The sequence below is a fragment of the Pollachius pollachius genome (assembly GCF_949987615.1).
Source record: "Pollachius pollachius genome assembly, chromosome: 15".
NCBI classification, from domain to species: domain Eukaryota; kingdom Metazoa; phylum Chordata; class Actinopteri; order Gadiformes; family Gadidae; genus Pollachius; species Pollachius pollachius.
In genome coordinates this window covers 2825623-2846725 of record NC_136948.1, presented here as the reverse complement: position 1 = coordinate 2846725, position 21103 = coordinate 2825623, and the positions used below count along the sequence as shown (strand labels likewise).

The following is a 21103-nucleotide window of genomic DNA, read 5'->3' as shown; positions in this document are numbered from 1 at the left end:
GTTTCTTTGGCTACATATATGGAGCTTATATCAACATTATTCAAACATTATAAATAGTATTTCGACTAATCATAACAAAAATGAATCATATTTAAGTTTGTATTGCAATATTAGTTAAAAGCTTTGTTTTGTGTTCAGCTTTGACAATCATGTTTCAAATATACCGCATATCTTTTAATTACAAAGGGGATGCATCACTCAGTACAATCGAAGTGTTTCGTTGTAGAAGGTGCAATAATGTACGGCCCACGTGGCCTAAGGACACACGGTGATGTGCTGACCGCTGACCATATATGCTCCATCGTTGTTCTGCGGGACAGAAAAAGATTTGCTGTTCCAGATCTGGTGGATCCTCTCTGCCCCCTGGCGGAGAACACTAGTACTGCTCACACTTTAACCCCGTGGAGCAGCGGGACGTGTGGCACTGCAGAGAAATAACATGTTTGAAACTGCCTTGTATGAAATCTAGATTTATTGTTTGTACAACAGTGGGATCGATTCACAGTGGAACCACAGTGACATCAGTAGGACTGGTAAACATGTAAAAAGAAAAAAAAAAAATCCATTTGATATTAAAACAATGTACACAACAGAAAGGTCTAGCCAACGGACGTTTCTATAAATTCTAAGGGAGATCAAACTAATGAACACAAAACGCAGTTGCAACCAAAACTAGAACGTCATCATAAATAAAGCCAAAAGGATGGAATCACCGCAAAATAAATAACAGATCAGGAGCTCCTGGATGCTCATTGGCTGACGGCAGGGGATCCGCCTGACCAATGGGAATGCGTCCTACGGAACAGAACACGGCTCCTGCCTCGTGATTGGGTTATGGTCCTACTCCAGGACGTCACAACACACCCGTTAGGTTTAGTAGTCTAGAATATAAAAATAGAACACACTGGAAGACCGGTGTTCCCTGAGCGGACCCAGACACACCTCCCGCCTCCGTCACCTGGGAATGATTCAAACCGGTCCACGCGGACCACACACAACGAGACCCCCTGTAGGGGACCTGCACCACTGGAGGGACTGAGGTCCACTCCAGACACAAAGAACACGAGTCGAACATCGTCTAAGAAACGGACCCGAATGGTACAGCCAACCTGGGATTAACCATAGCCCTTGAGAGAATCTCATTAAGGAAAAACACAGGCTAACCTCTAAAGGCCGAGTTCACAGCTACAGGTAGAGCTTTAGGCTACAGGTAAAGTTTAAAGCCACAGGTAGAACTACAAGTAGAGCTTAAAGTAGAGCTACAGGTAGAGCTACAAGTAGAGCTACGGGTAGAACCATAAGTAGAGCTACAGATATAGCCAAAAGCTACAGGTAGAGTTTCAATCTACAGGTAGAGCTACAAGTAGATCTGATATCTACAGGTAGACAAACAGGTAGAGTTTAAAGCTATTAGGTAGGAACAGTGCTAGCCAGGTCTTTAGAAAGACGCTAGCAAGGTGTCTAGAACAACGCTAGCCAGGTAGATTCGCTTTGAAGCTTCTTGCTACGAAGGTCAGATGAACGGCAGCCCAGAGTTCAGAGGTCAGGTGTGTTGGGTTTACATCCTGGTGCGCTTGGGGGCGGGTTCTCGGGGCTGGGGGAGACCCAGCTTGGCGAGCTCTGCGTGGTAGAAGTTCTGCAGGCGCACGCCGGCCTTAGCCTCGTTGGTGTGGCGAGGGTTGTACTGCAGACAGTTGGAGAACATCAGCTCCACGTCCTCCATGTACTGGGCTGCAGGACACGGACAAGGATGGGTTAGGGCACTTAGGCAGTACATCAGCCCCTCTGGAGGTACTACATCATCCCCTCTAGATCCACTACACCAGCCCCTCTGGATCAAATACACCAGCCCCTCTGGATCCACTACGCCAGCCCCTCTGGATCCACTACACCAGCCCCTCTGGATCCACTACACCAGCCCCTCTGGATCCACTACACCAGCCCCTCTGGATCCACTACACCAGCCCCTCTGGATCCACTACACCAGCCCCTCTGGATCCACTACACCAGCCCCTCTGGATCCACTACACCAGCCCCTCTTGACGCTGTTCTCACCGGAGGTCTTGTAATCACAGTTGTTGACCTTTTCTCTGATGATGCTGAGGGCGATGGGTCTCTGGATGATCTCATAGTAGTCCGGAAGCTTCGGAGAACAAGAGAACATTGTATTTACTAAAGGTCAGAGTGTGTGTATCTCAGTCGTGCACAGGTGTGTCGCGTACAGGTGTGGTGCGTACAGGTGTGTCGCGTACAGGTGTGTACAGGTGTGTCGTGTACAGGTGTGTATACAGGTGTGTACAGGTGTGGCATGTACCTGTGTCCTGGACACCAGCTTAATGAAAGGCCAGCTGTCCTCGTGTCTGACCAGCTCCACTGTAAGACGCTCGCAGGCAGACAGCTCGTGGACGCCATGGTTACGGCCCGACGAGCGGCGGTTGGATGAGGAGGAGGAGGAGGGCGGGAGCACGGTGAGAATGGGCAAGGGGGCTTTAGGCGAAGGGGTCTTCTCTGCTGGAATAGAGAGGAGCAGGGACTCAAACTAGAGCGCCTGGCACGCCTGTTCTAGGTAATAGCTAGTCTAGTTCTAGGTCACAGCTAGTCTAGTTCTAGGTCACAGCTAATTTAGTTCTAGGTTCTAGGTAACAGCTAGTGTCTAGTTCTAGGTAACGGCTAGTGTCTAGTTCTAGGTTCTAGGTAACAGCTAGTGTCTAGTTCTAGGTAACAGCTAGTGTCTAGTTCTAGGTTCTAGGTAACAGCTAGTGTCTAGTTCTAGGTTCTAGGTAACAGCTAGTGTCTAGTTCTAGGTTCTAGGTAACAGCTAGTGTCTAGTTCTAGGTAACAGCTAGTGTCTAGTTCTAGGTAACAGCTAGTGTCTAGTTCTAGGTAACAGCTAGTGTATAGTTCTAGGTTCTAGGTAACAGCTAGTGTCTAGTTCTAGGTTCTAGGTAAAAGCTAGTGTCTAGTTCTAGGTTCTAGGTAACAGCTAGTGTCTAGTTCTAGGTAACAGCTAGTGTATACTTCTAGGTAACAGCTAGTGTCTAGTTCTAGGTTCTAGGTAACAGCTTGTGTATAGTTCTAGGTTCTAGGTAACGGCTAGTGTCTAGTTCTAGGTTCAAGGTAACAGCTAGTGTCTAGTTCTAGGTTCTAGGTAACAGCTAGTGTCTAGTTCTAGGTTCTAGGTGACTGTAGAGGTGCCCACCTGCTAGGGGTCTCTTCCGGGCTTGGCTCGGAGGAAGGGTCACCCCGTTCTGGAGCTTTGAGGTCCGGCCGCTGGGTCCCGCCCCTGCCCTGGAGGAGGGTGTGGTCTTTTTCCCAGAAGCCCTGGGCAGCAGGGAACAACAGCAGAGGACTGGGACCAGTGCACGGCTGGGTTCATACACACACACACACACACACACACACACACACATCCTCGTCTGCTGCTCCAAGGCTTTTATTTGAATGCTGCTTTACTGCATCTTGAAAAGGATTGGTAATCTCAACGACACTAACCTGGTCAAATAAGGGTTAAACATACACCATGGTGCCCGGGAACCACCCGGTGTGTTCAATTTAAACACTGCTTTTGAAATGAAAGTTAAATTAATTAACAGCCTTTTTGTGTAAGCCCCTCCCGCGCCTTACCTGTTCGCTGACGAGCCCTTCCCCAAGGGGGTGGAGCTTCCTCTGGGCGTGGTCGGGTTGCTGCTGGCCGTGGCCGGCTTGGAACGTGGAGTAATTTTGATTTTGCTACTCTTGCTGCTCCTGGAAAGGAATACACACGTTGTCAGACACACCCGCACACCCGTACCATAAACACACAGACATTTAATACACAGGTGTCAGACCAACTAACACACCTGCACCGCAAAACACACAAACACACACACACGCACACAAATTCAATACACAAGTTGTCAGGCCACTAACACACCTGGTCCACAAACACACATATATAATACACAGGTGTCAGACCAACTCACACACCTGTACCACAAACACACACACAAATTCAATACACACGTTGTCGGACAACTTGACACAAACATTACACACTTTACGACCAGCTCCTCCTCCTCCTCCTCCTCCTCCTCCTCTGATTGGCTGGAGGAGCGCTGGCGGGCCGAGGAGAGGCCGGACCTCTGCTTTGGTCGACAGGACGGACAGAACCAGTCTCCTGACGGGACGGACTGGGGGAGAGAGGGGAGAGGAGGTGAGGGGCTGGCAGGGTGGTCTTCAGACAGTGTGTGTGTGTGTGTGTGTGTGTGTGTGTGTGTGTGTGTGTGTGTGTGTGTGTGTGTGTGTGTGTGTGTGTGTGTGTGTGTGTGTGTGTACCTTGAGGCGGGGTCTCAGGCAGTGCATGTGGTGTCCTCGGTCACAGCCGTCACACAGCAGCATGGCGTCGGAGTCTCCCTTGCGGCGGCAGATCTTACAGCGCGTGTTGAGCAGCGACCGCGACCACATCACACTCCTCTCCAGGGTGGACAGATGGACAAACACCTGACACACACACACACACACTTTATCATCAAGGTGGCCATGGTTACTTGAGACAGACTCGAAGAGGTTACCATGGTTACCCGAGACGAACTAGAAGAGGTATCCATGGATACCCGAGACGAACTAGAAGAGGTATCCATGGATACCCGAGACGAACTAGAAGAGGTATCCATGGTTACCCCAGACGAACTAGAAGAGGTATCCATGGTTACCCCAGACGGACTAGAAGAGGTCACCATGGTTACCCCAGACGGTCTAGAAGAGGTCACCATGGTTACCCCAGACGGTCTAGAAGAGGTACCATGGTTACCAGAGACGGACAAGAGGTCACCATGGTTACCCCAGACGGACTAGAAGAGGTCACCATGGTTACCCCAGACGGTCTAGAAGAGGTCACCATGGTTACCCCAGACGGTCTAGAAGAGGTACCATGGTTACCAGAGACGGACAAGAGGTCACCATGGTTACCCGAGACGGACTAGAAGAGGTTGCCATGGTTACCTGGGACAGACTAGAACACGCCATCAGAGACTCCCTCCAGCGCTCCAACACAGTCTTCACCAAACGACCCTCACTGCCGTCTGGAAGACATCACATCATCAACGTTATTATATATGTCTACTTATTACACTCATTCAGATATATATATGACACCAATTATGAGTGATGATGGAGGGATGAGTGATGGAGGGATGAGTGATGACGGAGGACTCACCGTCACTGGCCTGCTCTTCATCTTTCTTCTTGCTTTTCTTAATCAATTTCAGATCCTTCTTCTCTTCCTCTCCTGGGGGGCGGTGGAGACAGAATAAGAACCAGAACATAAGCTACACCGCACTTGGTTGCTACGGCTAAAGCCCTGGGTTGCTACGGCCACAGCCCTGGGTTGCTACGACCACAGCCCTGGGTTGCTACGGCTACAGCCCTGGGTTGCTACGGCCACAGCCCTGGGTCGCTACGGCTACAGCCCTGGGTCGCTACGGCTACAGCCCTGGGTCGCCACGGCTACAGCCCTGGGTCGCTACGGCTACAGCCCTGGGTCGCTACGGCTACTCACCCAGCGGAGCCTTGAGGAACTTCCTCTCGATGCCCTGCTCCACTTGGACCAGCGCCAGGGCCAGGGACCGCACCGCGGAGCTCGCCCCCTGGGGGGTCACGCTGCCGCTGCCCCCGCCCGCCTCCGCCCTCAGGCCCTGGAGCCTGGAGGACACAACAGGAAACACACCCTTACACTTCCTGTTGCACGACCCCCACTACACCCTCCCCCTCTCTCCCCGTCTATCTCTCTCCCTCTACCTGTCTTTGGCTCTGGTTGGCTGGACCTCCATCGGCTCCGCCCCTCCAGGTTCTTTTCCGTCAGAGCTCAGCAGCTCATAGCGCCCCTTCTCCAGCACACTCCTCCAGGCCGTGCGCTCCGTCACCTGGAGCCGGGGGACACAGAGCGCCGTTGACTGGAGCTGCCTGTTTGGGTTATTTGTATTTTGCATACCTGTCTATGTACTGTTCCATGGCTGACAGAGCGTGTACCTCCAGGTATCGGCCTGCCCTGGTAGACACACGTGCACGAATGAATGTGTGTGCCCGTGTGAATGAATGTGTATGTGAGTGTGAGTGAGAGAGAATGTGAGTGGGTGAATTTGAGTGAGTGCGAGTGAGAGAGAATGTGTGTACACGTGAATATGTCTGAGTGTGAATATGTGTGCGTGTGTGAATATGTACGTGTGTGTGTGTGTATGTGCGTGCGTGCGCGTACCTTCAGGTATCCCAGAGTGCCCTGGTAGATCCTGTCCTCTATGTCCAGCAGCAGGTCTCTGAGCCGCGTCTCCAGGTAGCTCTCAGCAGGGGGCAGCACCGCGCTGTCACCTGAACATAGCATGAAGCACGTTAGCATGAAGCACGTTAGCATGAAGCCCGTTAGCATGAAGCCCGTTAGCATGAAGCCCGTTAGCATGAAGCACGTTAGCATGGAGCACGTTAGCATGGAGCACGTTAGCATGGAGCACGTTAGCATGGAGCACGTCAGCATGGAGCACGTTAGCATGGAGCACGTTAGCATGGAGCACGTCAGCATGGAGCACGTCAGCATGGAGCCCGTTAGCATGAAGCCCGTTAGCATGAAGCCCGTTAGCATGAAGCCTTCGCATGTGATGTGAAAACACTTAACACACCAACGTGTGTCATCTACACTCAAGCAGGTTAGCATGTAGCCCATTGAGCCTGAGCATGCAATCCGCTGCTTGTGACAGGTTAGCATGTTAGCACGCGGCAGCAGCAGCACAGCACCACCAGCGAGACTGTGGTTGGCCGTGGTTGACCGCGGTTGACCGCGAGTGGCCGTACCTTGGCAGGCCAGCACGGCGGTGGCGTTGCCGTCCAGCAGAACCTGGAGGCGGTCCCTCTCCTGCAGCAGGGCGTCCCTCAGGCCGCTCTCCCGGTGGCCGCGCGGGTTCAGGGCCTCCAGCAGCACCTCCACCTCCTCCATGGAGCTGTAGTAGGCCCACTGGTTGGGCCGCGTGACCGGGGGGCCGCTGGCGTGGGCGGGGCCCGGCCTGTCAGGGAACAGACGGGGATGAGGGGTCACTGATGCACTAGGCCCCCCAGGATACCGATGGTAACCAGGTGTTACTGATGTACTAGGCCCGCCCGGTGACCGATAGTAACGCAGTCGTACAGATCCATCACGGCTTTTGCCGGCCTCCTGCTGCCTCAGGGACCTACCGTTCAGCTTGCTCTTCGCCATCCGCCCCCGGTCCCTCCTCCTCCTCGTCCTCCTCGTCTTCATCCTCCTCCTCCTCCTCCTCTTCCTCCTCCTCCGCTGCGGGCCGAGGGAGCAGCATGTCCTCCGTCAGGGCGAAGCCGTCCTCCTCCACGAACAGGGCGGGCGTGGAGGGCAGCAGCCAGTAGCGGCGGTACAGCCGGTCTCTGCCGAGCGGCACCATGGACGTCCGGGCCGCGGCCTTCTGGATGCACTCCTGGAGCTCACGGACCTAGCAACAACACACTGTACTGTTACCTAGCAACCACACAATGTTCTGTTACCTAGCAACCACATACTGAGCAGTTACCTAGCAACCGCACACACGTACTGTTACCCAGCAACCACACAATGTTCGGTCACCTAGCAACCACACACCGTACAGTTACCTAGCAACCACACACCGTACAGATACCTAGCAACCACACACACCGTACAGTTACCTAGCAACCACACACACCGTACACTTACCTAGCAGCCACACACCGTACAGTTACCTAGCAACCACACACCGTACAGTTACCTAGCAACCACACACCGTACAGTTACCTAGCAACAATTCACTGTTCAGGTACCTAGCAACACACTGCAAAGTTACCTAGCAACACAAGTTACGGTGAGCTAGAAACACACAGTGCAGCTTCGGTGGTAGAAGAGACACTGAGGAAAAGAGATTCCTGGTAGACACCCACCATGGTCTGTTCCTCCTCCAGCTTCTCCGCTGAGAGAGGAGACACGTATGCGCCCAGCTCGGTCTGCTGCAGCCTCTCCTTCTGGTTCAGTTGAGCTGGAGTCAAAACAGATCAACATCAATGACAGCCTCTGGGGGTGGAGGAGGTTCTACATCTTTGATGGTCTTTTTGACATAGTACCTTTCATCTTCTTGGAGTTTGCCTCTTCATCCTCAACAGTGATGCTGGAGAACAAAGTTGCAGAGAGGGAAGTTTAGAGAGCAAGAGGAGAACGCTGCAGTGACCTTCTGAGGCCTGTTTCTGTTGAAGACTGCTGTTGTTCAAGGTCTTAATATGAGGTTCGGGTCTTGGGGGAGAGGGGAGAGAGATGGTGAGGGGGGAGAGAGAGAGAGAGAGGTTGAGGAGAGAGAGAGGGTGAGGGGGGAGAGAGAGAGAGCGAGAGGGGAGAGAGATGGTGAGGGGGGAGAGAGAGAGAGAGGTTAAGGAGAGAGAGAGCAAGAGCGAGAGAGAGAGGTTGAGGAGAGAGAGAGAGAGCGAGAGAGCGAGAGAGGTTGAGGGGGGAGAGAGAGGTTGAGGGGAGAGAGAGAGGTTGAAGGGAGAGAGGGAGTACTGGACGTTACCCGCTCCTCTCCTCCTCTCTGATCCGCTCCTCCTTCTCCTTCAGACGCTGCTCCTGCTCCCTCAGCTTCTCCTCCTTCCGCTGGCGAACCCTGGAGACACAAACACATTCTGATTGGCCGACAGGAACGCATTCTGATTGGCCGACAGGAACGCATTCTGATTGGTCGACAGGAACGCATTCTGATTGGTCGACACCCGTTTTGTATGTTAATATGCGTGTGCTGTGCATGTTAATAAATGGTAATTCATGTGGTGTGCGTGCGGTATTACTTACGTGCGGTACTATGTGCGGTATTGCGTGTATTGATGCGTGTGCATGCGGTGTTGTGTGTGCGTTGTGTGTACCTGAAGGCGGCCCCCTCGCGCTCCCTGCAGTGTGTGTTTGTGTTGCGGTGTTGTGTGCGTTGTTGTGCGTTGTGTGTACCTGAAGGCGGCCCCCTCGCGCTCCCTGCAGTGTGTGTTTGTGTTGCTGTTTGTGTGTGCTTTGTTGTGTGTACCTGAAGGCCGCCTCCTCGCGCTCCCTGCGGTGTGATTGTGTTGCAGTGTTGTGGGTGCGTTGTTGTGCGTTGTGTGTACCTGAAGGCCGCCTCCTCGCCCTCCCTGCGGTGTGTTTGTGTTGCGGTGTTGTGTGTGCGTTGTTGTGTACCCGAAGTCCGCCTCCTCGCGCTCCCTGCGGTGTGTTTGTGTTGCAGTGTTGTGTGTGCGTTGTTGTGCGTTGTGTGTACCTGAAGGCCGCCTCCTCGCCCTCCCTGCGGTGTGTTTGTGTTGCGGTGTTGTGTGTGCGTTGTTGTGTACCCGAAGTCCGCCTCCTCGTGCTCCCTGCGGTGTGTTTGTGTTGCAGTGTTGTGTGTGCATTGTTGTGCGTTGTGTGTACCTGAAGGCCGCCTCCTCGCCCTACCTGCGGTGTGTTTGTGTTGCGGTGTTGTGTGTGCGTTGTTGTGTACCCGAAGTCCGCCTCCTCGTGCTCCCTGCGGTGTGTTTGTGTTGCGGTGTTGTGTGCGTTGTTGTGCGTTGTGTGTACCTGAAGGCCGCCTCCTCGCCCTCCCTGCGGTGTGTTTGTGTTGCGGTGTTGTGTGCGTTGTTGTGCGTTGTGTGTACCTGAAGGCCGCCTCCTCCCGCTCCCTGCGGTGTTGCTCCGCCCTGATTTCCCTGAGCTCCTGCCGGGCGGCCCTCTGCTCCTCTGCGCTGTCCTCTATCAGCACGCGGGTCGACACCAGGGTCAGCAGCTTCCCACACAGCGCCTGCAGCACACACAGCTTTTCCCCTGCATGGAGAGATACACACGTTATACACACAGCTTCTCCCCTGCATGGAGGGATACACACGTTATACACACAGCTTCTCCCCTGCATGGAGAGATACACACGTTATACACACAGCTTCTCCCCTGCATGGAGGGATACACACGTTATACACACAGCTTCTCCCCTGCATGGAGGGATACACACGTTATACACACAGCTTCTCCCTTGCATAGACACGCATGGAGAGACAAACAAACACGTTACACACATAGCTCCAGAGCCAGAGGCTCCAGAGCCAGAGGCTCCAGGGCCAGAGGCTCCAGAGGCTCCAGAGGCTCCAGAGCGCTGAGCCCGAGGACTGACCTGGCGTCAGGTCGTAGACCGCGGTGGAGGACAGCTTCTTCACCAGCGCCGGGTGGGCCAGCCGGAACTCCACACACGGGTCGTCGGTGGCCAGGAAGCCCCCCTGCTTCTGGTAGCGGAACTTGGCGTTGCCGTGGTTACAGTCGGCCCCCGAGGCCAGGATGTGAAGGCGCAGGATCTCAGAGAGGGTGCAGCTGTCCAGGTCCAGCTGTTTCAGACTGCAGCCTACACACACACACACACACACACACACACACACACACACACACACACACACACACACACACACACACACAAGTTCAGGGTAGAGTGAGTGAGTGAGTGAGTGAGTGAGTGAGTGAGTGAGTGAGCGAGACAGTGTGTGAGTGAGTGAGTGAGTGATGCCTTACCCTGGTGCAGCTGTGGCCAGGCGGCAGCCAATAAGGCGACAGCACTGATGGCGGAGTGGGTGTGGTCAGCATCGTCGTCTAAGACCTCGGACAGCTCTTCACAGAATGAAAACAGAATATATCCGTTACTAATCACACTATATTAATGGTGACAGACGTAAAGGGGTGCTGCTGTTGCAGTATTAAGGGCTATATAAGGGGGGGGTTGCACTCTCTTACAGGTGGAACGCTTATACCTGAACCACACACAGAGTGGATGGAGTTTAGATTATTTTATACTTTTGTATAATACTGACAATTACATCGTAATCGAGGCGGCAGGCATGTGTTGCTAAGGCGGCCGCCTAAGCTGTAGCGTGCTGCGGGAAACCCTGGTATTAATGTTAATGTATGAATACAGTATTAATGTTAATATAGTATTAATGTTAATATAGTAACATATGGTCCATGTGTCTGACCGTCGGCTCGCTGCTCCTCAGCTGCCTCCTCTCCCTCCTCCGACAGCGCCTGCAGGATGGCCGACAGGAAGAAGAACAGGAGCTCACAGAGCGGGCCCTCAGGGTCCCGGCCCACCAGGGCCTCCTCCAGGACCTCTGCACAGAACCACAGCCAGCGTTAGAACCACACTCACACAGAACCACAGCCAGTGTTAGAACCACACACACACACACACACACACACACAGAACCACAGCCAGCGTTAGAACCACACACACACAGAACCACAGCCAGGGTTAGAACCACACACACACACACAGAACCACCGTTAGAACCACACTCACACAGAACCACAGCCAGCGTTAGAACCACACACACACAGAACAACAGCCAGCGTTAGAACCACACTCACAGAGAACCATAGCCAGCATTACAACCACACACACACACAGAACCACCGTTAGAACCACACTCACACAGAACTACAGCCAGCGTTAGAACCACACACACAAACACACACACACAGAACTACAGCCAGCGTTAGAACCACACACACACAGAACCACAGCCAGCATTAGGACCACACACACACAGAACCCCTGTTAGAACCACACTCACACAGAACCACAGCCAGCGTTAGAACCACACACACACAGAACCACGGCCAGCGTTAGAACCACACACACACAGAACCACCCTTAGAACCACACACACACACACAGAACCACAGGCAGCGTTAGGACCACACACACAGACCCACAGCCAGCGTTAGAACCACACACATACAGAACCACAGCCAGCGTTAGAACCACACACAGACACAGAACCACCGTTAGAACCACCGTTAGAACCATACACAGACACAGAACCACCGTTAGAACCACACACACACACACACACACACACACACAACCAGCTTAGCACCACACACACACAGAACCACAACAGGTGTTAGAACCACACACATACAGAACCACTGTTAGAACCACCGCAATACACACACACAGAACCACAGCCAGCGTTAGAACCATACTCACACACAGAACTACAGCCAGCATTAGAACCACACACACACACAGAACTACAGCCAGCTTTAGAATCACACACACAGAACCACCGTTAGAAGTTCTAACGGTGGTGAGTGTGGTGAGTGTGGTTCTAAGTTAGAACCACACTCACACAGAACCACAGCCAGCGTTACAACCACACACACACAGAACATCAGCCAGCGTTAGAACCACACACACACACAGAACCACAGCCAGCGTTAGAACCACACACAGACAGAACCACAGCCAACGTTAGAACCACAGCCAGTGTTAGAACCACACACACACACACAGAACCACCGTTAGAAGTTCTAACGGTGGTGAGTGTGGTGAGTGTGGTTCTAAGTTAGAACCACACTCACACAGAACCACAGCCAGCGTTACAACCACACACACACAGAACATCAGCCAGCGTTAGAACCACACACACAGAACCACAGCCAGCGTTAGAACCACACACAGACAGAACCACAGCCAACGTTAGAACCACAGCCAGTGTTAGAACCACACACACACACACACAGAACCACCATTAGAACCACACACACACAGAACCACAGCCAGCGTTAGAAACACACACACACACAGAACCACCGTTAGAACCACACACACAGAACCACAGCCAGCGTTAGAACCACACACACACAGAACCACAGCCAGCGTTAGAACCACAGCCAGCGTTAGAACCACAGCCAGTGTTAGAACCACACACACACAGAACCACCGATAGAACCACACACACAGAACCACAGCCAGCGTTAGAAACACACACACACAGAACCACAGCCAGCGTTAGAACCACACACACACAGAACCACCGTTAGAACCACACACACACACACACAGAACCACCGTTAGAACCACACACACACACCGAGAACCACAGCCAGCTTAGTACCACACACACACAGAACCACAACAGGTGTTAGAACCACACACACAGAACCACCGTTAGAACCACCGCAATACACACACAAACACACAGAACCACAGCCAGCATTAGAACCATACTCACACACAGAACCACAGCCAGCGTTAGAACCACACACACACGGAACCACCGTTAGAACCACAGCAACACACACACACACACACAAACACACACACACAGCGCTGACCCAGTGAGACTCCATCGGGGAACTCGTCCTGCAGGTCGAACAGATCTCCAAACACCCTGAGGAACTCCACCACCATCAGGGCCTCTCCGAACACCACGGCCGGGAGACGGCTCTGGACCGGCACCGGGCTGGGCAGCTCCTACACACAGCAGGAGCAGGAGGAGGTGGAGGAGGAGTTGAGGTCAGGAGTCATAGGAAGGAGATGCAAGAAAGGCCGTGGTCAGGAGGAGAAGGAGGCGCTACCTTGAGGTCTTCAAGCTCCATGTCCTCTCGAGGTTTGTTCCACAGCTTCTGGCGTTCTGCGTAGCGCTTTCTCTCCTCCTTTAGCTTCTCCCTCTCCTGCAACACGGAGTAAGGAGCGGGTTCAGTCGGAGACCAGAGTGGGTCGTGTTCAGGTTCATAAGGAGACCAGAGTGGGTCGTATTCAGGTTCATAAGGAGACCAGAGTGCGTCGTATTCAGGTTCATAAGGAGACCAGAGTGCGTCGTGTTCAGGTTCATAAGGAGACCAGAGTGCGTCGTATTGAGGTTCATAAGGAGACCAGAGTGGGTCGTATTCAGGTTCATAAGGAGACCAGAGTGGGTCGTATTCAGGTTCATAAGGAGACCAGAGTGGGTTGTATTCAGGTTCATAAGGAGACCAGAGTGGGTCGTGTTCAGGTTCAGACGGAGACCAGAGTGCGTCGTATTCAGGTTCATAAGGAGACCAGAGTGCGTCGTGTTCAGGTTCATAAGGAGCCCAGAGTGCGTCGTATTCAGGTTCATAAGGAGACCAGAGTGCGTCCTGTTCAGGTTCATTAGGAGACCAGAGTGGGTCGTATTCAGGTTCATAAGGAGACCAGAGTGGGTCGTATTCAGGTTCATAAGGAGACCAGAGTGCGTCGTGTTCAGGTTCATAAGGAGATATTCATGAGCCAGGCACTCACCCTCTCCTTCTCCACTTTTATTCGCTCCTTTTCATCCCTCCTCCTCTGCTTCTCCTCCTCAAACCTCTCCCTCATCTCCTCCTTCTCTCTCCTCCTGGCCTCCAGCAGCTCCTGGTCCTTCTTCAGTCTGCTCTGCTCCTGCATGGCTGCCATCATCTCCTCCTTCTGCTGCTCCAGTCTCCTCTTCTCTGTCATCTGCAGGAGAGGAGATCATTAGCGTTATTATCAATAATCCTCCTGATCAATCCTTCTCCTGATCAGAACCTCCTCCTCCTGCCTCCTCTGCAGACTTCACACCAGTGGGAGCGACTGCTAATATTTTAGTATAGATTATTACATTTCTCCATCATCATTGTAGGTGACACTCAAATATGAGCCAATGATTATCAGTCAGCCAATCAGCACATAGCAGCTGAAGGGGCCCGCCAAGCAGCACATAACCGCTGTAGGGGCCAGCCAATCAGCACGTAGCTGCTGTAGGGGCCAGCCAATCAGCAGGTAGCAGCTGTAGGGCCCAGCCACTCAGAACAGAGCTTCTGAAAAACTCACCCTGCCAGGCGAGCCGATTCCCGGGAGCGATCCTCTGCCTTTGGGCGGTGGGCTGAACGGGAAGTTTGGCTCGTCGGGAAAGAACTGGGAGAAGGTCTGGTCGGCCAGGCTGTACTTCAGTACGGTGGAGGGCTGGGGCAGAGGGCAGAGGGCAGAGGTCAGAGGTCAGTCTACTGAATTTAAGGCTATGAAGGGTCAGAGGTCAGACTACACTGGGCTACTGAATTAAGGCTGTGAAGGGTCAGAGGTCAGTCTACACTGGGCTACTGTAGTGAGGCTGTAGAGGTCAAAGGTCAATCTACACTGGACTACTGAAATGAGGCTGTGAAGGGTCAGAGGTCAGACTACACTGGCCTACTACAGTGAGGCTGTGTAGGGTCAGAGGTCAGTCTACACTGTGCGGATGGTGTGATTTTATGTTCAGAACAAGCTGCGTTATCCATTGCCGTTGTGGATCAGGCCATCTGCTGACTGAAGTCAGGAACACTTTGAGTGTTTGTCTCTACTTTGGTACTTTGGCTTGCCGATCGCAGTTCAGTCAAATCGTGAGCAGACATAAAAGGGTTTTCATTTAGGAAATCAATAAACTTAAATAAAACGCCTGGACCAATCGGTGGCGTGGCGTGGCCAGCTCCGCCCCTGAGAGGGGAGCAGAGAGACGATTGGCTACCTTCAGCGTGATGGATCCATACTGCGGCTCACAGTGCTGCTTGAACAGCAGCTTCAGCCTCTCCCGGGACAGCGTGTTCTTCTTCCGGCTGAAAGGGTCACACACACACGCGTCACATTTATTCCCATGACGAGCACTACACACGGTACAGCTCTGAATGCTGATTGGACGAGAGCGGCTCACCTGATCTGGCTGGACTTCACCACTGACTGCTGGCCGTCCGCCTTCACTCTCCGTACAGAGTAGCAGAACATGGACGCGGGGAGAGGACTCTTCTTACTGCGCGCGCACACAGACACACACACACACACAGTTAATACAATAAATCTGTTTGTGTGTGTGTGAATATCCTATTAAACCAGTGAAACATTGATCTGACCTTTGACCCAAGGGGCCGCTCATTGGTCCACTATGGTCGTTAGGGTCGTCTTCACTGTCGCTGATGATAATGGTGTCGCCCCCTGCTGGCTTGGAGTGGCCGTTCAGAGCCGCAGACCCCTTCCCATTGGAGTGGGGGGGCAACACCTCCAGCACCTCACACACATGTCTTGGACACAAACACACACACTTATGGTTAGTTGTCTTCGGTCGTTTAAGCCTAGGCACAGTATCTACATGGGAAAATTGGTAGTAAGGGGCCCATCGTTACAGGACCCAGTTGCTAGGGAACCGTAGCTAGGGCGCCCTGGCTTGACCTCCGTCGCTGGGGTAAGTACCTGAGTCCAGAGCGCTCCGTGACGTCCACCATCTCCCCGGGGAAGAAGCGCTCTTTGACGAAGCCGTAGACGTCGTCACACAGCTCGGCCAGCCTGCAGCGCCGGCTGGCCGCCACCAGGTGGAGCAGGGGGAGGAGCAGGGCCGGGGAGAAGCTCTGCAGGCTCTGGCGGGCCCTCCTCTCGCTCTCCAAGGCTTCCAGGTATGTCAGGCTGGCTTTACCAGTGAGCGCACAGCTCCACACCAAGCTGTTACACAGGATGGTCCTCTCGAAGAACTCACTGCGGGAGCGAGAAGAGCGAGAGAAAACGACAGCACGAAGCAGACCGTTAATTCAGCACTATGTTAACGTTAGGAGTTGGTTACGTTTAGGTATTTTGTTAAAGATTGACAAGTTTAGATATCAGATGAGAGATGGTTAGGTTTAGGAATCAGGATCTAGACGGTTATATTTAGGTAATTTGTAAGCGATTGAGAAGTTTGGGTGTTCCGTGATATAGGAGAGAACTACCTTGTACTTGTACTTTAAGTGTTACAATTGAGGTCATTGGTCCAGGGCTGTGCTTCTTCAAATCGGTAGGATATCAACGATATATATATATATATACACATATCAATATCAATCCAACTTCTCTGTATAGCCCTGCTTGACGTAGTGCTTTAAAAGTAGGTATTCTGAGATGGTCAAATATAGTTATGTTAGAGATGGTTAGAGTTGGTATTAGGGTGAATTTCAGGCGAGTGGGGTCAAGTTCAGGCATTACGTAAGAGATGGTAAGTTTCGGAATTAGTTTAGAGATGGTTAGTTTAAGTGTTAGGTTGGTTCAAGTGTTAGGTTAGAGATGGTTAGTTGAGTTACTAGGAGAGGAGTACAGTACAATACTGGCTGTGGTGTGCAAAACCACACCACATTTAAACCGACTAGCAGACCGTCTTAATTTCGTTGGGGAAGTAGGAACCATAAAGTGAATGGTAGAGCTAAGCTACTAGTAGAAACCATGTCACTTCTGGTCAGATTTAAGCTACTGACAGAAACCATGTCACTTGTTGTCAGAGATAAGCTACTGGTAGAAACCATGTCACTTGTTGTCAGAACTAAGTTACTGGTAGAAACCATGTCACTTGTTGTCAGAGATAAGCTACTGGCAGAAACCTTGTCATGTTATTGGGAGAGCTAAGCTATTAGCAGGCCTGTCGCTAGTAGTTCAAGTCAACATGGGTTAGCTGCCGGCTAACCTTCTTAGCTCCACCTGCCAAAACATTAAAGTTGAAAATGAAACCTCGGTCCAACTTTTTAATGACGTTGCGACAGTTCCAGGATAATGGTTATGCACATACAATAAACTAATCTTACACATCATTATCGTCCATCTAAAAAAAACAGCTTTTCCTTTTGTTGGTGACACTGAAACCCTGGCCCCAGCTGGACCTGTCCCCTGGACCCTCTGCCTCCCCGCCTGAAACCACCCGCTCATCCTCCGGGGTCTCCCGCCTGGGACAACCCGCTCATCCTCCGGGGTCTCCCGCCTGGGACAAGCCACTCATCCCCCGGTCACTCCTCGTGGTTATGGTAACAGTTCACAAGGTGGTCTAATCTCAACTCTCAAATCCTGGGGACTTGGCAGAGGAAGACCCACACGGTTCTAAACAGGATAAACATCTAGAATAGGGGTGCTGTGTCCAGACTCACTCGTAGGTCCGGAAGACTTCGTGGGTGATCTTGCAGAGGAAGACCTCCTCCTCGGCTCTGAGGCCGGGCGGCGGCGGCTGCCTCCTGAAGGGCTTCCTGTGGAGCAGCGGCATCTCCGGGCTCAGGGCTCAGCCTGCCGGGCACAAGAGGAACCAAACTTTCAACCTGTGTTCGCTAAACGGGTCGTATGGCGGAGATGATCCGACCTACTCGTCGAGGTAAACCCCCAGCTCGACCAGGCGACTCGTCCGCGGTTAAACCGGAGCGAAGTTTCGAGAGTAAGCGAAGCCTTTGTTAGTGACACGCCGCCTCGTAACGACAATAACCCGCTCCATGTGCCCGGACCCCCCCTCCAACCGGCCCACACCACTATATCTAATCAATCAATACACATTTTGACCGTGACGGACAGTGAAGACGCCTCAACGAGACGTTTGGAGGTCAGTTTACCAGTTTATGAAGACGAGATTATCCGTTGCCTTGTGTCCCAAGAGCGGCTAGACTGGCGCGTTGTTGACGACAACTTTTCATCCGCTCTACTTCACTGATGGCTAGTTCGAGTACCGCTCGAAGCCTGGGAATTTGTAAACTCCTCAGGAGAACACAATTACAGTAGTATGCATTGAGTACAATAGCGCTCTCTAAACTTGACAAATTTCGTGTGTATATAGTATTTTTAATTTGGTCTAGTCCAAGGCTATATGAAGGGACAGATTATGAATATTATAGATTAAATGACGTGAGATTATTTGCATTAGAGATTGAATGAAGTTTGTGTGATTAATTGTATCTATTAACATAATATAATATTAAGCATATGGAAAAGTATAGATTATATAGTTTATGAACATTAAAGACATTTTTAGGATGAGTTTATTTTTGGAAAATAAAAGTCTTGTCACATTGTTTTTAAATCCAGTCAATTACTTCGAGTAATACAAAAGACCAAACTGTTAAATCTCACAGGCAATGTAATGGTAATAGAAACGTAACTTCGTGGTAATGTTTATGGTTGTTACCATCGCCGTACAGAGGTCAATAACTGCCAACAACCTGAAGGAAAGACTTGCATATTGATGTTGCTGCCACATTTTATTACAAAGAGGAGACAAACATTTAACACAGTAACATCACCCCCAGCTCCCCCAACATGACATCACACCATATTTAGTGTGAATATAACATACTTAATAATGATGAAAGGGCCACAACTAAATTAGCTTTCTTAGAAATCAAATTGCAAACTGGGATGTTTTATGTTCAGAGAGTATTGCTTGAATTTAGCCTGCAGAAAAATAATGAGCTTCTATTCATTTCTTTCGTCAATTACACACACACACACACACACACACACACACACACACACACACACACACACACACACACACACACACACACACACACACACACACACACACAGTTGTTGTGGTAGTGTTTTGATCGGTCTAAACCGGGTTAATACGTGTATGTGTGCCAAAGTAGATTGGTTGATATGCTTGTAGAATGTCTTAGTTTGTAAGCGGTTGCTAGCCATGTAAATTGGTTGCTAGGCTTGTAGTATCGTTGCTAGGCTTGTTGGTCTTTGCTAGGCTTGTTTATCTGTTGCTAGGCATGTAGGTTGGTCGCTAGGCAGCACTTGAGACAGCAAGCTTCTTCAGATGGTCCATGAAGACCTGCAGGCTGACGTCATCCGTCAGGATTGGAGCCCCCGATTCCTGCAGGACGAACAGATTAAACTCCAGATTAACAGACTACACTACAGATTAAACAACAGATTATCAGACTACTATACCATACTACATATAACATTCCAGATGAACAGACAATACTACAAATAACACTCCAGACTAACATACCACTATACTACATATAACACTCCAGATTAACATACTACTATACTACAAATAAAACTCCAGATTAACATACTACTATACTACAAATAAGACTCCAGATTAACAGACTACCATACTACAAATAACTCAACAGATTAACAGACTTCATTACAGATGAACATATTCAACTAGATTAACAGACTACACCACAGATTAAAATACAGATTACAGACTACACTACAGATTAACAGATTGCACTACAGATTAAATAAGAGACTAACAGACTGCACTACAGATTATGATAGAGATTAACTGGCTCCAGTACAGATTCACAGATAACAGAGGACTCTGCAACAGGTGTATAAAAGGTCACACCTGTCCCCAGTTATACATGTTGTTGTGGGTCTGGGATGGGTTCACTTTGGAGAGCAGGAACCGAGCCTGTGGAAACATCACCATCATCATCATCATCTCAACCAGCATAGTGTGTGTGTGTGTGTACGTATGTTCGTGTGTGTGTGTACCTGGCTCCCTCCGTGCTCAGTGTCTATGTAGCGGGGCATGGGGGTGTGTGTGTGTGTGTGAGTGCGTACCTGGCTCCCTCCGTGCTCAGTGTCTATGTAGCGGGGCATGGGGGTGTGTGTGTGTGTGTGTACCTGGCTCCCTCCGTGCTCAGTGTCTATGTAGCGGGGCATGGGGGTGTGTGTGTGTGTGTACCTGGCTCCCTCCGTGCTCAGTGTCTATGTAGCGGGGCATGGGGAAGCGTGTGTGCAGGAGCTCCTGGGCGTCGTCCACCGGCGCCTGCAGAAGATGCCGGAAGTTCTCGTACTCGGTCATCTCCTGGTAGCCCGCCTTCCTCCACTGGGCCACCATCTGGAGAGAGAAGGGAGAGAGACACTCAGTTACCATCTGGAGAGAGACACTCAGTTACCATCTGGAGAGAGACACTCAGTTACCATCTGGAGAGAGAGAGAGAGAGAGAGAGAGAGAGAGAGAGAGAGAGAGAGAGAGAGAGAGAGAGAGAGAGAGAGAGAGAGAGAGAGAGAGAGAGAGAGAGAGAGAGACTCAATTACCATCTAGAGCAGGGGTGTCAAACATCCGGCCCGTGGGCCAGATGACTTGTAGAGCATAAATTTCTGAGTATGGCAAAAAAAAAAGTATGTCTCTAGCCCATTCCTGTAATGAGTTATAGTATTTTAAAGAAATAACCAAAATGCTCACTCCAGCCGCTAGGGGGCAGCCAAAATAAAAAAAGGAAGGAATTCCACACTTGTCCTTGTTTCACCACAATTAAGAAGTTATCAACGGTGACATCCCCATTACCAAAATGTCTTTGTCAAAAAGAAGAAAAGTGGACACAGAGTGCAGAGTTTTCCAGGAAAAATGGACTGAGAATGACTATTAATTCACAGAGGTGAAGACAAAAACAGTGTGATTGGTATGTAATCAGCAAGTTTCAGTGCTCAAAGAATATAATATTCGGCGCCACTATGAGACTCTTCATAAAGAAAAATATCACCATTTGAAAGGACAACTAAGAAAAGAGGAGATAGACAAATTGTTAGCTGGTCTGAAG

The 21103-nt window shown here is 51.1% G+C and overlaps 2 protein-coding genes across 3 annotated transcripts in view; both read right to left on the bottom strand.

Moving 5' to 3' along the window:
• Nucleotides 1-466: 466 nt before the first annotated feature.
• On the bottom strand, nucleotides 467-18219 carry baz1a (bromodomain adjacent to zinc finger domain, 1A). 2 transcript variants are annotated; one of them, XM_079753056.1, is made up of 31 exons: nucleotides 18146-18219; nucleotides 17696-17828; nucleotides 16008-16286; nucleotides 15671-15838; nucleotides 15475-15570; nucleotides 15292-15379; nucleotides 14622-14753; nucleotides 14073-14267; nucleotides 13391-13486; nucleotides 13148-13286; nucleotides 11002-11136; nucleotides 10544-10639; nucleotides 10155-10379; nucleotides 9646-9811; nucleotides 8547-8636; nucleotides 8107-8150; nucleotides 7927-8021; nucleotides 7198-7466; nucleotides 6820-7028; nucleotides 6233-6342; nucleotides 5776-5900; nucleotides 5537-5679; nucleotides 5195-5266; nucleotides 4981-5060; nucleotides 4315-4479; nucleotides 4036-4169; nucleotides 3625-3744; nucleotides 3200-3321; nucleotides 2315-2511; nucleotides 2056-2143; nucleotides 467-1731 (listed from the first exon to the last, which is right to left on the bottom strand). In XM_079753056.1, the coding sequence occupies exons 2-31, from the start codon at nucleotides 17806-17808 to the stop codon at nucleotides 1559-1561; spliced, it is 4164 nt and encodes a 1387-aa protein (XP_079609182.1). In that variant the 5' UTR covers nucleotides 17809-17828; nucleotides 18146-18219; the 3' UTR covers nucleotides 467-1558. The 2 variants fall into 2 exon arrangements, with proteins under 2 accessions (XP_079609182.1, XP_079609183.1); XM_079753057.1 differs by having other exon boundaries at nucleotides 2315-2508.
• A 755-nt stretch (nucleotides 18220-18974) lies between these two features.
• Nucleotides 18975-21103, bottom strand: part of sec23a (Sec23 homolog A, coat complex II component) — a 20490-nt gene continuing 18361 nt past the window's right edge. The window contains exons 17-19 of the mRNA XM_079752379.1: nucleotides 20245-20400; nucleotides 19903-19968; nucleotides 18975-19410 (exon numbers count right to left, since the gene is read on the bottom strand). Of these exons, the coding sequence (XP_079608505.1) occupies nucleotides 19321-19410; nucleotides 19903-19968; nucleotides 20245-20400 (312 nt within the window). The 3' untranslated portion in view covers nucleotides 18975-19320. The remainder of the gene's footprint in view (nucleotides 19411-19902; nucleotides 19969-20244; nucleotides 20401-21103) is intronic.